General features: G+C 40.7%; 1 protein-coding gene across 1 annotated transcript in view; it reads left to right on the top strand.

Moving 5' to 3' along the window:
* Positions 1 to 18,696, top strand: part of IMPG2 (interphotoreceptor matrix proteoglycan 2) — a 658,631-nt gene that overhangs the window by 331,108 nt on the left and 308,827 nt on the right. The window contains exon 7 of the mRNA XM_069203500.1: positions 8,241 to 8,290. Within this exon, the coding sequence (XP_069059601.1) occupies positions 8,241 to 8,290 (50 nt within the window). The remainder of the gene's footprint in view (positions 1 to 8,240; positions 8,291 to 18,696) is intronic.

Below are 18,696 nucleotides of genomic sequence, written 5' to 3'. Positions count from 1 at the left end.
GAGAGGAGCACTTTTTTACAGTAGTGGAAAGCAAGTGTGTGAGTTTTTCACTACCAGGACATGTGAAACACATAAGTACATGTCCTGCCTTTTACTTACATAGCACCCTGCTCTACAGGTTACCTAGGGCCTACCTTACGGTAACCTATCTGTTGAAAAAGGGGAGTTTAAGGCTTGGCAAGTCGAAGTGCCAGTGAAACAGCACTCACAGGCCTTGCACTGGCAGGCCTGGGACATAGTAAGGGACTACTTATGTGGATGATACAATCAGTGCTGCAGGCCCACTAGTAGCATTTAATTTACAGGCCCTGGGCACATGTAGTTCACTTTACTAGGGACTTATAGGTACATTAAATATGCCAGTTGGGTAGGAACCAATGTTGCCATGTTTAGGTGAGAGAGCACCTGCACTTTGGCATTGGTCAGCAGTGGTGAAGTGTGTACTGTAGAGTCCTAATACCAACAATGATGACCACCCTAAGGCTGTCAGGTCTAACAGTACGCACTCTAAAGATGCAAGCCTTTTTAGATTTTGTTCCTTATTTATGTATTTGTGAAGAAGACAGAACTGGACCAAGACTGCTTATGCCTGGGTTGAATCTCAGTTGGCATGATGGGCAAAAATGTTGGAATGCTACTCCGACCAATTGCCAGTGGTTAGACTTATTGCAAACATCATTCCATCACCTTTTGTGTATTTGAGATTCAGTGTGTGGCCCTGTGGTTTACACTAATTTGATGCCCATTCCTTTAAACGCAGTAATGTCAGTCTTTGCAGGCTAGTTTTCATTTCAGTGACTCATTTCATAAGTAGAATGTTAATACCGCAACTCCGATCTTGAATCTGTGCTGAGAAATATGTGAATCCCCTGAAACTGTGTTGTATAAAGGATCATGTGTTATATGTCTTTTCAACTGCACACTCAATTATGATAATGTCTTTCATAATTGAATTATTTTGCACTAAAGCAGCACTATGTACTTGTATTTACCAGAGCATTATTGTACCTCCTGTGTGACTCACTCAGGTCTTCATTCTAAGTTGAGTGCTGCATCACTTATGTGGAGCAGCACTTCTTCGGCATGCGTTATACTTTTGGTTTGTAATTTGGGTGGACAACACATGCGGACGACACGTTGTGCTACCATTTTCTACGTTGCTCTGTGGTGTACTTTGCCACAGTGACATATCCCTGACAATCCTTGTGTCCAGGTTTGGCACAAATGAATGTGAGTGCACTACATTAGTGCTGCATTGGAACACAAAAGCAACGCAGGGAGGCAGGTAAAAGTGAGCTGATATATGTTTTTGTACTTACTGGCACATGGGCAAAGAGATTCTCCTCAAATGTGCTCAAATGTATCACAAATAGGCATATGCATTGAATCAACCATTGTGCCACTTTAGAAACAAATATGGGCAGTCCATCAGTGCCCCTGAGCCCTTAAGTGCAAATAGACAGCTTATGGCATTCAGCATGAGAGAAGTCAGCCTCTTGCCACAACCGCAGTCCTGTTCGCGCTGAATGGTGGTGCCTGCAAAGGAACAACGTTGTGCTGTCACCTTAAACTGTGGCAGTGCAGTTATTCCTCATTTGAGCGAGGACACACGCTGTGCTCTGCCTCTCTTTACAGCTCATCCATAAACTGCTAAGTAAGGAACGGAGCGGGCATGCAACCAAATGTATTCTTAAAGTATGGACTACAGCGTTATGTTCAACTTAGAATCAGGGCCTGTCTCACAGCCTATTCAGAAAGGCATCAAACAATGCTGTATTTATGTAGAATCAGCCAGTGATGTCTTCATTTTACCATTGTATGTTCTTGTCACCATCTGTGCCCGTCTCCTTGCTTCTCTATGTATACACGTGTATATTTTTGTATTCTGCCTTACGTTCAGCCAAGATGTCCCTCCATGGCTTCACTCCTGCAGGTAAGCAGTTGTGGTCTTCCAGCTTTTTCACTGCTGCCCCAGAGACGTCCACCCTATGAATTTAGCTAGTCAAAGGGTCCTTCCTGTATGAAAAATGCATACGGTGATCACATCATTCAGTTTCACTTTTCATACAGGGATCTAGAGTTATTTTTAGAATTACTCCAGAATGGTAGCTTGTTGCCTTGTGTTGTGAAATGACAACATTTAACAATAAGAGTTCTTGTGACATTTTGCATTGTCACAGCACTTTAATATCAGGCAATATTAAATAGATTTGAAACCAAGCCAACAAAAACATTATTTGTATGCTCAGTGAAGGTTGGTGTGGACAATTAATTAAAAAAACAGCTTTTACAAAAACAGTAGAAGTTATGAAGTTATTTGTAATTGCTTACCTTCAGCACTGACTAGCTGCCAAAAGACTTTTTTGGACCTACACCAAATGATCTTTAGAAAACCTTCACAGTACGCTACAAGAAAGCCACGCTAAAACGACCAAGGATAACAAAAAGAAAGTGGCACTCCTCAGTTATTTCTTCACAACTCAAGGCAACAGACTGTCGGAAAATGTAAGGGCTTTTGGGCTGCCCCACGTTCCACTAGCAAAGGATCTGCCTAGCTGAACATTCCCCATAGTTAGAATGCGAAGACATGGGAGCGCAGCACCGCTTTATTGAGAAGTATGTGTTTTATGTAGTACAGGAAAACCTTCCACATCGTTCAGGTCAATGTGACGGAAAAACAGGTGGGAGCATTGCACTCACAATCACACAGATAAATGATACAGTGCGAAGAAGTAGGACCGTGTGAATCTATGATGTAATGGCTCAACCTCAGAGCGAGCAAAACACCTTTAGTTGTATTTTAAATCCAGTCTCAAATGTTTAGCTTGTACATTTAAGATCCGGACTAGTTTCTGTCCTCTTGGAGCAGGGCCCATCAGGGTTGTAAAACATGGACTGCTTTGATCTGTTTCGGTTTTACATATCTTTCTTTTGGCTCAGCAGTTGTAGCTGGTTGCTGAGGCGATGTAGCAATGTTACCGAAAGACATTGCTGCGATAAAAGTAAAGTTTTCTGCACACTTTGCAAGTAGTATTTATGGAGTATGTCGACCTACTAAGGCTTATTAAACAGCTCCTTTGTGAGACACGAGATTTCAAATGCAAAAACGAGCCCTGTACCCAGGATAAACATTGGTTGGTCGAGTGGTGAACAATGAACTCTTTCTGTCAGCCAGAATTTGAAAGCTCTAGTCTTTTTCCAGACAAACCTTGGCGATGCTTGTGAGCCTGTTAACACTTTCCTCAACATGGACAACTGAAGGTTTAGATACTCAAAAATCAACCTATATCGAATCTGACCTATTTGCTAATGTGCAGTAGCCCTGACCTTAGAGGTAAACACGTATCAATGTCAATGTATTAATCAATAAAAAAATAAGTGCAATACGTTTACAATGTATACACATTAGAAATACAGACTTGCGAACATGTTTTCACAGGGAGTGTTGCAAGTGCTTGAGGTCTTCTTGCTAATATCGAACGTGCACATTTAGGTAGACATTTCCTGATCTATAACATTAGCTCATCTTTGGTAACTAGGCCAGATTGAGAAGGCAATCCATTGAGAAATTACAGACAGGTGTTGTGGTGCAGTTCTTAATAAACCAATCTTTTAACATAATACAGTAAGGAAATGCAGAACTTTAATGTTCATGCAAAGCGTCAGTATAAAGGCAAAATGTTAACAAGAAAAATAAAGCAAGAGTAAAGAAAAATTATGAAGAGATTCAAATGTGAAGGCAAAACACAAATATCCCCAATAGAAATCAATAAGGACCACGTATTACATTGATAAATGCACTCAAAACACAAAAGTCATGAAACATACTGAAAACATTTCCAACAGTCCTCAAAGAGTGAATGAGGATTGAAGTGCACCTGCGGCTACCCCACGAGCCGTCGGATCAAAATGGCGGGTGCGCCCTGATGAAGGAGGTGCTAACCTGACAGCTGTATCTAATTTGATTTCAAGGTGGTAAACCAAAAAATGAAAAGCTGCAAACCTCAAAGTGGGATAAAGTAAAAAACAAAACAAAAAAAACAGACCTGCAGGTTCCAGTGACATGCGCTGTGATACAAATTTCCACTGATTGGAAGTTGCAAGTTTAGGCTCTATGTTATATTCTGTAATGATATGGTAGGTTATGTTATGTTACACTACATGGGAGTCTGCAATCCCTATATACATTAATTTTACTTATTTCCTTATTACAATCAAAGTGCGATGTCTCTAATCTGTTGTAATAACAATAATGTAGCTGCTCAGTTGTAGTAAATTATCACAGTTGAGTTGTGATAACTTAATAACTAGTGCCAGCAGTCAAGGAGAAGAACAGGTCACAGATCATCAAATGATGAACCGACTTGTCAGTTTGATCTGTGTTTCTAAAGTGAACAGTAATCAAGAGAAGCGAGATATATATGGCAACATGTTTATTTTGTTAATGCTATAGGCAAATACAGGAAAGGCAGACTCTCCCTGAATGTTGGTACGCATTCTGAGCTACAATATGTTTTGACCTAAAAAGTAAACTAATTCTAATTTTGTTTTGCAAATAATAATTAATTAATTAATGGTGTATTTGAGTTTGAAGTATAGATTTGACTTTTATTCTTCATGTCTGTAACCATGCTGTCACTTTCATATGAAAATGCAAGATACCAAGAATTTATGTGGTTTGTGGGAAGAGTGAAGGTGTGACCATGTATTATGAGGAATAACATATCTTCTGCTGTATGTTGTAAGGATTTTGCAAGTCACCTTGGAGATCTGCGCCGTTATAAAAAAAAAAACTAAAAAAAAACAGCCTCTGCCTCATTCTGCTATATTGTCACCAAGCTCTTAAGTGACCTGCAAAATACTTGTAATGTACTGTCATGGATATATTGTATGCTATTATATTATATTTTTAAGAGCTTGAATGTCTCTAACCGGACCATTCTGGGGTGTCAATTGAATCAATTTTTTGCCTAAAATTACTTTTTTTCTGAGCAAAACATTTTGCACAAGCTTACTCCCTACCAGATGGAAGAACACATGATCAGCAGTAGAGGCCTTCTGATGTTCCCATTATCAGTAACAATACTGATGATAAAATGACCACGTATTCCTTTCTAAAAATTGCATAGAATTTAATTACCTGAGAGGGCAATTTTTGTCACCCTCGTATGAAACCAAGATCTCTTTAGACTGACCCATGGCCTAAACCTTTGCAAACAACAATTTCATGCAAATGGTGATAAAAGTGTGATGATGTATGCATTAAATACAAATATTCAAACTAATTAAGGCAGAGTAGCAACAATGCAAACCAGTTCCTAATTAGAAAGTGAGCTTCCAGGGGCACAGGACCAAAGCAGTAGGAGGTTGGATAAGGAGGGAGGAAGGTGTTTACCAGAAGCATATTGATATTTGTGTCCTCAATAATAGGAATTTTGGGACCTGCCTCCCCTGCAAGAGTAGATCTATTCAGAAAGTAGGGACAAATGAGAAGAATGGCTATTTTCTGGGAACTCATTTTTTACTTTTGGATATTCAAGTAACATTTGAATTAAGCTGTGGGCAGTGTGAGCACGGCCAGAAAATGTGTATTTATGTGGGAAGTAATTTAGTTGTTTAGGTGGATATTCTTCTGTGAAAATGACAGCGACTTGAATTGTATGTAAGCCATGAGATGGAGCCAATGAGTTTCCTGAGTGTGGGAGCGATGTGGTCCTATTTGTGGTTCAAAGTGATTGGGTAAGACATTGAATGGAACATTATCTTGAGAATGGTGAGGATGAAGATGGGACGTCAGCCAGCAGCATATCTGCACTAGAGATGTTAAAAGAGCAAATGCTGAATTATGGATCACAAATTGTAGAGTATCATTAAAGGTTACATTTTGGGGAGAAAGCTGAATAGGTGGCAGTACATCTAAGATTCATTTCTGAATTCTCTTTGAAGCAAAGGCATGGGTCAATGTACTACCCAGTGACTTGGCATTTGTTGCAGAGTATCAGGAGAAGTTATCACCTGCAAGGAGCTGAGCCAATTTTTCATCTTTGGGTGCAGCATGAGGCTATTGTTGTCCTTGTTAACCTTATGTCAATTATTTATAACTAGTGAATTTCAGTGTTTTTTATTTTAAACTGCAAGCTTTTCTATTATTAGAAGACTTACGTATAATTCCACCTTAACCTTTGTTTTTTCAGTGAATTTCCAAAGTTTTTTTTTTTTAAACATAAGTTATAATCTTACTACCTTACTTACATATAACTCCACTTTAACCTTTGTTTTAATGTTGATTTCTATTTTTTAAACTAAAATAATATTTAATTCTAATGATATGTCAGCAGCCAATTCCTCTGCACACTGCTTTTGGCCATGCACTGCAGAGACCGCAGGGCCTGCTTCTGGTTTGCCAATGATCCCAACCCCATGCGTACAGCCAAACCTCACGCAGGCGGGCAGGCCCGCATTAGCAGACAACCACCCACGGACTTCCACGCCACATTCTTGCTTTTAAAAAAAAAATGTTTTCCCAATCCCACTTGAGTCCTGTGTGAGCCAGGAGCCCTACTGTCTCCTGTGGGACTCCTGTGGGAGTCTAGATGCCATTTGTGTTGCTGTACTTACCGCAGCTCTGATTTGGAGACCATTTTAAGTCCTTTTTTCACATAGTAACTATAGAAGGGCAGTTTGTGAATAGCAATAGGCTTACTCTTTCATGGGTTGGTGTTTGTCCCTTCCTAAACCCCTCCTTGCTCCTCCCTTAAACTCTTCCCTTTAGTAATAAGTATCCACATTTTCCAGGCACTCTCCTCTTCCTCTCCCACATTTACCACTAAAACAAATACTGGTGTGTGTGGAGAAGTGTATGAATAGCATTTTGATTACCATTACTAGTACTATTTTAGTACTACTAAACAATATATAAAATGCAGCTTGTGAATAGGCCTCTTTGGGCTAGATGTACAAAACCTTTTAGCAGTCTCAAATGGTCCGATTAGCTGAATCAGTCAGTTTGCCAGCGCTAAAAAGATTTTTTTTTTATGTACAGAGGCTCTATTTGAAATTCAGTAACCTATTACTGAATCGCCAATTGGGTTTGTGATTTGGTATTAGGAAGGAGTGTGTTTAGGGTGTCCCTTCCTAATACCAAACCACATTGGTAAGGGTGAATGTTTTGTGATTGAAATGCGCTTGCAAAACATTAGCATTTTACTGACTTCTTAAAGGAGGTGGTAACCCATTCGCAAATGGGAAGGGGTCTCCAAGGAACCCCTTCCCCTGTGAGTATGGATGTTAAAATATTTTTGGAGAGCTTACAATGGTCCCACTGACCAAAATAAGATTGCTTTATTTAAGAGTAATCACAGGGATGGTGGTCACCATCCCTGTGATTTTTTCCATTCATAGTGGCTCGCATATTGCGACCAATCTCATTAATACTAATGAGGTAGGACTATTTGTGTCCCACTGGGAAGTGTCAAAGTATTTGCGAAAATTCACCATTTGGTAATCGCAAAGACTAACTTTTGTACATCTGGCCCCAAGTGTTTAGGTCTTTGTACCTAGCTGACATATCCTTTTCAGTATGTAATGCAGCGCTTGGGCTGCGGATATCTACATCCTGGTGCCATCTCTGTTTTCATGTCTTCTGTTTAGTTCTTTGATCATTCTAATATCTTTTCCTTCTTTCAGATTTCCAAAAGTGCTGAACCTATTTGTTCGCTTACCCTGAATGTCATCAATCCTTTTGTCCCTTATCTTGGTATAGTTGCACTGCATGTACTGTAGGACATGGACAAGGGGTTTGTTGGTTCATTTATCTTTATGTTCGTACTTACAACATGGATTATAAGACGCTATATGCTGATAGAAGTTTGCCTCAGAGTGCTGGGGGGATGAAAGGGAAGCGAGTGGGTGCAGGGGGAGTGGGGAGCAGATGGTAGAAAGCAAAATAAACAGGAGCATTTGCAGCATCCAGAAAGACGCATTCCATTTTCAGGCCTAGAAACTCCTTACATTCATTTCATCCTGTGTGGTGACCCGTGAACAGTTTGATACATTTTGCCCGGGTCGTTATTGTAACTGTTCCTAAGATGTTATGTTGTAGCATTTAGTAGAGCGCATAGCTGCCCTAGGGATTCACAGCGCCAAATAAGTCTGGCCGACCGTGGGTGAAGGTAACACTAAACTGACTCTTTTGTTAATGGATGAAACTCATACTTAAAACATGTTTTTTGTATTTTCAGCACAGAGGCAACAACATCTTCGCAAGCAACGGAGGCCACAACGTTGAAAGGTTTGTTTACATGTATGACTGACAAGTAGGAAAAAGATTATGCACCAAAGTATGCCCAGAGCGCTTATGGTGTCACATGTCTGAGAATCACCTCCACTGCATGTGGGAGGTGTGATCATTGTCATTGCTCCAAACAATTATTCGTGATAGAAAGTTGTCAGTTCAGAGCTGCACCTGGAGTCCTCTGATGCAATGACTTTGCCTCTTTCTAAAACAGCCTAGTACTAGAGGGGTAAAATTATTATTTTTCCCGTGTTGTTTTTTCACCACACTCAGACCTCCAAGTAATTTTGTGAGAAATGACAATGCCAGCAGAATCAGGTGGAACCATCCATACAAATGAGTCCTGCTAGGTGAACACAACAATCTTCTCCACCCGCTCTGCGTGCGTAACGTGTAATCTCATGGTAAAGCATTCAGTAAAGTATCAGCCAAAAATTAAAATGCGGGCAACAATCAGTCATAAATTGGACTTGCGCTTATCCAGTTGCATTTCCACTATGGCTCTGTTCAGAAAACAAGGTACAGTCACTTGTAATGATTTGAACGAACTATTTTTCCCTAAGAGAGTACAAATTAAAACATGCACATTTAAAAATGTCAGATATATTGTTTCTTTTTAGAAAAAAATCGATGTTGTATTCCAGTATTCGATGTTTTAGTGCAAATCATGTTGTAATTAGTAGTGTTTAAAGAGAGGCATATGTGTGCAATCTAACATATTAAGTAGAAAACGCTGCCATCTTTTGTTTAGGTAAAAATAGTCGGTGACAAAGCTGTTGTGGCATCAACACACAGACTCCTTCACTTCCACCATGAATATTCTCATTATGATGGACTGGAATGGGGCCTTAGCAATTAGCAGCGGCTGAGATTAACTCAAGCGTTCCACCCATCACGGTTTTGTTTTTCTCAGCATTATTCTTTAAGTGTGACAGATTTACCCCGATATGTTTCCCAAGCTGTCTATACCACAGGACTCAAACTGATAGGCTGAAACCAGTCTGGGGTTTGCTTGTGTTCCAGTTAAGAAGGGACTTATCAGGCATTTTGGGCAGGACTGTTCCTATTGGAGCAGGGCCAAGGAATATGACTGTCTCCTTTTTTAGGTGAATTGGTGGGCAAAACAACAATGGACTGGAATGTGGCCCAAGCAGTTACCAGTGACTGAGTTTAATTAAAGCAGTCCACATACCTCTGGTTTGCTTTCCTCAGTGCTGTGATCTAAATGCAGCAGGTATTTCCAGACATCGGTCCAGTGCTCACTGTACCATTAGATTCAAGCTGCACCGTAATGAAAAGGCCCAAATAGGTCAAAACCGGTCTGAGGTTACATGTGTTGGTGTTCAAAGGGGACCTTGCTAGGCATTTCAGGCTAGATTGTTCCTAATGGAGCAGGACCAAGGTTAATTTGTATGTGGCTGCTGAGGTAGAATGAACAAATGGCTTCTGCTCCTCAGAAATACATGAAACTTTGTAGACAGATCAAAGTCACTGTGTACTTCAGGTCCGTCATTGAAATTCAGTCATATAACATCAGCATACTGTAGGTTAAGGCATTTATGTTCAATGGCATGTTTGTAATAAAGCACTGGTATTAAGGCACAACATTTATGATTCTGCTTTCTCCCTCATTTACCTGCTCATGTGAGAAGAAGGTAGAACAGGAATTTCAACTTTTTAAAAGTTTTGAGTAAACACTTAGAACTCCTGTATTTACGTCTCAAGGCCATTGTCTACTACACCTATATTTCTTAGAAACTGCATCGTGATAAAATAGATGTTTTTGCTATGTTTGGCAGGGTTGGTGTATTTTGCCACAGGAGTGGTGAGCAAGCAGTGTTTTCCAAAAGATTTCTATAATATGCTGTTCCTGTGTAGGAAATTTTCAACCCCGAACCTCTATACTTGTCCCCTTTAACCCATAGTCAAAGGTAAACAAAACTTGAACTACTTTTCTCCAATAGTTTTAGTTGAGAAGATTTATAAAGCACATGGCAACACAAAGGTCTCTCAATGCTAAAGCGGAACAGAGCAAACTGCGTTGACACCTGATTAAACCATAAACAGCCAGGTTTTCAAATTTTGGGGAAAGGAGAGTTCATGACTGATTTGACGAAGCCCCAGTTGGAGGGAGTTCCAAAGTTTGGCAGCTTTATGAGCAATGGATCTTCAACACCACTGTGTTCTCTTAACCATAGAGATCTTCATCAAAAAGGCCGTACTCGATCTGAGAGGCCTACAGGGGGTATAATGAGAGGCTATGAGCCTCAAAAGAGCAGGGCCCCTGTTGTGCAGTGCTCTATGCATAATGCAAAGGGCCTTAAAATGTATACGTTGTTCCACCAGGAGCCAACGGAGGGTGGCTATGGAAGGTTTAGCCGATTGATGTCTTAGAAGGTTCTTCAGGAGACGAGCGGTGGCATTCTTTACAACCTGAAGTCTCTTCACCACATACTGGGGTGAAATGAAGCAAAGAGCATTTCCATAGTCCAAACGCGGGATTATGAGGCTTGAACAATAAGCGTCTTGGCAAAAAAAGGGGTGAGATAGAAAGTTTTTCCTCAATAGTTTTAACAGTCTGAAACAAGTGGCAGCCAGCTTTTTTAATTGATGGCCCATGGTGAGGCAGGAGCCCAACCACAACCCTGGACTCTTTATTGCTATTTGTGGAGGAGGTAAAGTCTCCAGCCCTTCAGGGACTGAATAAAGGGACCTGTGATGAAGATTATTCCCTAATAACATCACCTCTGTCTTGTCTTCATTTAGTTTTAGTTTGCAGTCAGCCACCCATCGGGCTACCGTCTGAAGACAGGGTGTTAGTTGGGAATGATCAAAGTTTGCATTGAGGAGAATGAGATCACCAACTGGGTGTTGTCAGCATAAGAAACCAACGACAGACCATAAGGAGCTACAATCTCTGCCAGTGGGTACTTATAGAGATTAAAAAGTGTGGGGCTCAGGGAAGATCCCCGAGGCACCCCACAGTTAAGGCATAGGCTGTCGGAGAGGTATGATTGATCAAGAACTTGGATTGTGCGATTCTCCAGGAAGGAAGACCGCCATTTTAGAGCAGAGCCATTGTTACCAGCTTTAAAAATTATTTTTATCAGAATGGTATGGTCTACGATATCAAAGGCTGCACTAAGATCTAGGAGAATGATAGCAGCAGAGCCTCCTCGATCAAGACTGCGCCTTAGGTCTTCCACCACTGGAAGCAAAGCAGTTTCAGTACTATGTTGAGGTCTGAAACCCATTTGAGTAGGATGTAAGATCTTGTGGTCCTCAAGAAAGCCTGATGACATGCTTTTCTACAAGTTTAGAGGCAACAGGAAGCAAAGAAATTGGCCTTTAGTTGTTCAAAAGAGCTGCATCAACATGAGGCTTTTTTTAGTAGCGGCTTGACTATTGCATGTTTCCAGTGGAATGGAATCTTACCTGTTGGGAGAGATAACTAAAGTAGATTACTGGTAGAGGCAATGATATCTGACCCCAGAGCAAGAATGTAGGGAGGTGCCGGGTCCAAGGGGTTCCCAGATTTTATAGAATGGAGAAGACGTATCACTGATTCTTCCATGAGGAGAGGGAAGTCCGAGAGAGAAGCCATTATTTGTCGAGCCGCGACCTGGCTGACTTGGTTGACATCCTGGGCAGGCTTATCAGGGAAGGCCAAATAAATATCCAATATTTTCTTTTGAAAGAAGGAAGCAAGATTATTACTGTGTTCCAAGGAGGCCTAATAGGGTCAGAAGGTAAAACAGGCTGAACAATCTCTTGAAAAACGTAGAAGATTTCTTTGAGAGAATTAGCAGACTCTTCTATTTTTGTTGCGTAATAAGTGGCTTGAGCAGATCTTATTTCTACAAGGTAGTTTCTAATGGCTTTCCTACAGTCGGATTTTGTGATGTTATTGCAGGACTTTGTCCACCTTCACTCCAAGCGTTTACACTCCATTTTTAACTCCAATAAATGAGGCGTGAACCAGGGAGATTTCCTGTTGCAATGTCCTTTCGTAGTGGCCTCTATCGGCAGTACAGTATCCAGTGACTTGGAGATCCATTCACTGAATCTATCTCACAATAAAGTAATTTGATCAGAGGGGTCTGGAATCTTCTAGTATAGTAGTCCATTTTGTAAGATTAAGCTTGGGCCAACAGCGGCCCAACCGCTTGTTCGACACAAAAAGGATAGAGGCGGAGGGGATAGGAAGTTTCAGAGCAAATAGAAAATGGTCGGAGCAGGTGAGCGGTAGAGGAGTATGAACTCTTAAATCAGTGATATTACTAAATACAAGTTCAATTGTGTGAACCTTGGTGTGCTTAGGGCCGCTGACCAGTGATTAAAAAATGAATTTAAAATCAATATTAAAAACTGGAGAAAAGAATTTAAAAAAAGGATACCGGCAATCAAAAATTTCCGCTGCGTGTCCACTGCACATCCGGTGCATCGTAACCCTTATTTCTGTGTGAGAGAAACTACATAGAAACTACATAGAAAAGATTACCAAATGCTAAACATCATTTTCAGGTAGGACTCCGTGGCAACTAACAAGAAAGAGGAGTAACTGTCAACCACAAATAAATGTATTAAAATATACACTATACTAAATTAGATAGTGTGAGTACTTTATTTGAATCCTTCTTAAGTGTTCACTTTTACTGCCTTTGGAAGAAGGTTTTGTTTCCTAGCAAAGCACCTTTTCAGTCCTTATCAGGATGCTAGGTACTAGATTGCGTTTCTGCCATAGCTCGTAAAAATCTATCTTCACCACTGAACTAGATTGTTGACAGTATTAAACAAGCATTTTAAATACAACGGGGCTCGCATTTGCTTGAGTTGGAGCTATTTGCGTTGTAAACTCTTAACCTAACTTTTCTTGCCACACAAATAAAAAGAAAAAAAACACAGTGTGATCGCGCTATGTAAAATGCAGCGCAATCGTGCTGAAATGAAAAAAATGAAAAAACGGAGTGCAATCGCGCTATGTAAACCCCAGCACAATCGCACTGCGGGGAAAATTAACAGATAAAGTAGTCCAGAAACCAGGCTTAAAACATAGAGTCTCGTATGTTTCTAGTAGTTTACTGGTGCTGTGTAGGCGGGCTAAACACCGGAAAAGGCATGACGTATGCATGCCTTTCACAAATGAAAGCAAGCAGATTTTAAAGAGCAAGCCCAGGAACCAATGAAAGAGACTGACTTGACCTGGGCGTGGTTTGAAGCCCAAAGAGAGATTACTTTATGGACAGAGCGTTTTGCGCTCGCCCATAAAAATGGACCTTTAATCAAGTTTCTAGCATATTTTCTAACACAACTGTCAAACTAAACTTTTATTCACAACCAGGCCTCTCAATAGAAAATTGAAAATTTATATCTAGAGAGCCAGCTTTTATACCATAAGCCCTAAACCATGAGGATGATAGGACATACTTAGGGGCAATTTAACAAATGCACAAAAGTAGGTTGTTCTTTACAGTAGCACACTTTCATCTGGCATGTGTTACTTCTGGGTTTTATAGCTGCAGCCAGCTAGCCCACATTAGTGTACCCGGAGCTATACTTTTCCAACCATATAACATTTAACTTCTCTGCCACCGGTGCATTTCCTGTATCAACCTATCACTGCCTAATAGGAACGTTAAATAAGCCAAATCAGTGTAGCCCATTTTTCATGTCATAGTTACAAAGCAAATGCTTCGTGACACTGAATTACAGTGCTAGAGTGCACAGAGCAAAATGCCAGTATACAACAATGCATAAAGATAGAAAGACCACTCAAAAAGGTGCCCCTTTTCACAGAAAGAATGTGTGGATAGCTTCAGCCATAGCTTTTATTTCTGCTGACACGGAGCTATACCTCTACCACATAGCCCTGTGTCAGTTCTGCATTTGTAAAGATTCTTCAGGCCTGTTGAAAACATATATGTAACTGTCCATCAGTTTATTATTTCTTTGTTTGATCGCCTCACAGATCCATCAAAAATAATATACGATAGTAAAATACAGTATTTAAAAACATTTTTGAGACACATAATCATAAAACAAAGGTTAATCTAAACAAATTGCCTCTAAACGACCAAGCTGATTCCAAGAACTTAGAAACCACAAATATACATATTCTGTAGTGTCTAATCAGCAGGAGCTTGAATAGTGGTATAATCCATTTACACCTTGATTTTAAATATTTTATACATGAAGATTACACATGCTCCTCACTTTCATCCTCTAAATTACACTCAGGACAGATTGGGAAACTCACTAGGATTCAGGCACGTAATGAAAACTCCTAAAGGTAAAACATCCTGTTTGAGCTTAATGTAAAGTGCTCTTTTAATGGTGGGGAGACGGGGGTCGAGGGGTGGATATTGTCCAAGAAATACTTAAATTTCAGATCTCATTTGGATTCTGAAAAAGCATTTGTTAGGCTACTGGCTACCACATTTGGTCATATATCTGCCTATATCTGATGTGAACTATTTGTGAACCGTTTGTAGGTAACATTGTAGGGTTACCCCAAAAGCCACCAAGCTCAAAATGTTGAAGCCAAGATTTTACATAAAACGTGAGAAAAACTAGAGGGCACCAGGACTATGGATTATACTTTTCATGGCCTCTCTATAGGGAAGTATTTCCCTTGTCGCCCAGTTGCACATCCAATAGATTAATGGCTTTATGGACACAAAATGTGAAATAGGTTTAAAAGCAGCATCAAGCCATAATGTTCTAAGAAGGCTAGCCATTCAGTATTCAATATTAAATTGGCTTTTGAGAATCCATGAAGCAGCAGCTCAGATAGTGGAATTCATGAACCCTCTCTATAACAGTATCATGTTTGGATTTGAATTAATTGTGGGAATTGTGGGGATTGGGTACCATAAAGTTTGCCTTACTTGTTTAAATGTCAAGCCTATAATCAGAGCAGAAGAAGCTGAATCTTTCCTATAATACTTGCAGACCTATAGGAGTTTTAAACAGCAGCAAAGTATCTGCTGCAAATGGAAGTTCAGGTACTTTTTGGCCAGAGATACTTGGGGAATCATTCAGAAGGTCTAACAGAAATGGAACACAATAATTTATGTAGAGCAGTCCCTAACGCCTCTTTTGATGGGTATTTTCTTGTTTAGCTTGCCATTTGTGCAACATTTTCTGCATGTAGCTGAGTTAATGTTAAAAGCAAGCCTAGACAGATTATTTTGCTTTCCAGTACCTCCTAAGGTTGTTTCAGTGGCACAAGCCTGAAAGCAGTTGTCAACTCACAAAAGTCCCATAAAGATCTCCTGGCGTCAGGTCAACAATCTTCTGTTTAACCCTATGGAAACAGAAGACCTAATCAATAGTAGTAACCCTCGTCCTAAAACCAGCTTGCAAATGGAAAAGTATTTGGTTTTTGGCCATCCAGAGGTTTAATTGGTCTAACACCTGCTTGCAGAATATGTTCTACAGATTACCAATTAAACGTATTGGCCAATAGTTCCTTGGACTGGCCTAAGAGCTCTTTTAATAAACAGTTATGAACTCTGCCCCTCTGAATAATTTGGGGATTGTTAGTCCAGCTGCTACTGCATTCAACAGTTCATTTATGAAAACACCCCAAAAGAAGGGCTCTGAGTGAAATAAATTGTTGTGAATTTTATCTGGGCCAAGATCCTTACTAATTGTTTGGGCTTTTTCAGCATTCAGATTATCATTCAAAATGAATTTAATTCCCAGAATAGTATTTTGTGAAGACACATTTAAGATTCTATTAGATAAAGAAGGGCAAGGAAGGGATAAATAGTCAATAGCGTCATTACATAAGTTGGAGAAATGGTAAATCCATTCATAAGGTTGGATATAAATTTTGAGTTTCATAGAGTGCCACCATTCTCCATGAACAATGATATACCAGAAAGTCTTTTCATTCTTTGATATGCAGGCTTCCTGAAGATCATTCCAATACATTGCCTCCCATAGATTCTTTAACAGCATTTGGATATTTTTATAGTTTGTCGGACAATGTTTTTTCTGCTTTCTCATCCTTCTTTATTTCATAGATCAATTATTTGTACTGCTCTACAGTTACTATCATATAATCCATAATGATCAACATATGGACTTCCTCTCTTTTCCATAAAAAACTGTTTCAAGAAGTTAAAATATTTTTCAACAAGATTTCATAATACCTTTATCATCTATATCATTGTGAGCATATAAAGATAGAATCGGTACAAGTGCTTCATAAACTTGGTATGTGGTATCCTGTGATGACATAATATTGGTCCACTTTATATTTTTCCTTTTACTTGTTACTGCGAAGGAATGTGACTGTTGACTCACTCCTCCCACAAGGTGCACATTTAAGTTTTTTGTAGGTTAACAACAGGGGCTCATGGTCTCTCTCAATCCTTGGTTTTACGACCATATCAACAACCTTGTGCCAGATGTGAACGTATAGAATTATTTAGTCAACATAATTCTTATAGGAACTCATTTTGAAAGTGCACTGCATAAGGCTGTTGGACCTGGTCCTTTTTACAGGGTCATCCCTAAATATTTTGCCTCCTTCCTCCTAATTGTTTTGACCAGTTTTTGTTGGCTTTAAGACTTTGGGCACTTTACCACTTCTAACTAGTTCTAAAGTGCATATGTTCTCTGTGTAAATTGTATTGGTGATTGGTTTATCCATAATTGGCATATTTGATTTACTAATAAGTCCATAGTAAAGTGCAGTAGAGGTGCCTAGGGCCTGTAAATCAAATGCTGCTAGTGGGCCTGCAGCAGTGGGTGTGTGTAGGAGGCTGAACTGGCTTGTAGTGAGTACCAAGGGGTACTTGCACCTTGCACCAGGCCCAGTTATCCCTTATTAGTGTATAGGGTGTCTAGCAGCATAGGCTGATAGATAATGGTAGCTTAGCAGAGCAGCTTAGGCTGAACTAGGAGACGAGTGAAGCTCCTACACTACCACAAGTGTCACTTGCACAATATCATAAGAAAACACAATACACAGTTATACTAAAAATAAAGGTACTTTATTTTTATGACAATATGCCAAAGTATCTTAGAGTGTACCCTCAGTGAGAGGATAGGAAATATACACAAGATATATGTACACAATACCAAAAATATGCAGTATAGTCTTAGAAAACTGTGCAAACAATGTAAAGTTACAATAGGATGCAATGGGGACACATAGGGATAGGGGCAACACAAACCATATACTCCAAAAGTGGAATGCGAACCACGAATGGACCCCAAACCTATGTGACCTTGTAGAGGGTCGCTGGGACTATTAGAAAATAGTGAGGGTTAGAAAAATAGCCCACCCCAAGACCCTGAAAAGTGAGTGCAAAGTGCACTAAAGTTCCCCAAAGGACATAGAAGTCGTGATAGGGGAATTCTGCAGGAAAGACACAAACCAGCAATGCAACAACGATGGATTTCCAGTTGAGGGTACCTGTGGAACAAGGGGACCAAGTCCAAAAGTCACAAGCAAGTCGGAGATGGGCAGATGCCCAAGAAATGCCAGCTGTGGGTGCAAAGAAGCTGCTACTGGACAGTAGAAGCTTAGGTTTCTGAAGGAACGACAAGGGCTAGAGACTTCCCCTTTGGAGGACGGATCTCTCACGCCATGGAGAGTCGTGCAGAAGTGTTTTCCCGCCAAAAGACCGCCAACAAGCCTTGCTAGCTGCAAATCGTGTGGTTAGGGTTTTTGGATGCTCCTGTGGCCCAGGAGGAACCAGGATGTCGCAAATTGCGTCAGGAGACAGAGGGGACGTCGAGCAAGACAAGGAGCCCTCTCAGCAGCAGGTAGCACCCGGAGAAGTGCCAGAAACAGGCACTACGAGGATGCATCAAACGGTGCTCACCTGAAGTTGCACAAAGGAGTCCCACGTCGCCGGAGACCAACTTAGAAAGTCGTGCAATGCAGGTTAGAGTGCCATGGACCCAGGCTTGGCTGTGCACAAAGGATTTCCACCGGAAGTGCACAGGGGCCGGAATAGCTGCAAAAGTTGCGGTTCCCAGCAATGCAGTCTGGCGTGGGGAGGCAAGGACTTACCTCCACCCAACTTGGACTGAAGAGTCACTGGACTGTGGGAGTCACTTGGACACAGTTGCTGGATTCGAGGGACCTCGCTCGTCGTGCTGAGAGGAGACCCAAGGGACCGGTGATGCAGTTCTTTGGTGCCTGCGGTTGCAGGGGGAAGATTCCGTCGACCCACAGGAGATTTCTTCGGAGCTTCTAGTGCAGAGAGGAGGCAGACTACCCCCACAGCATGCACCACCAGGAAAACAGTCGAGAAGGCGGCAGGATCAGCGTTACAGAGTTGCAGTAGTCGTCTTTGCTACTATGTTGCAGTTTTGCAGGCTTCCAGCGCGGTCAGCAGTCGATTCCTTGGCAGAAGGTGAAGAGAGAGATGCAGAGGAAC

This window comes from Pleurodeles waltl, chromosome 8, assembly GCF_031143425.1.
Source record: "Pleurodeles waltl isolate 20211129_DDA chromosome 8, aPleWal1.hap1.20221129, whole genome shotgun sequence".
Lineage (NCBI taxonomy): Eukaryota > Metazoa > Chordata > Amphibia > Caudata > Salamandridae > Pleurodeles > Pleurodeles waltl.
This window is presented reverse-complemented; position numbering and strand designations above follow the sequence as displayed.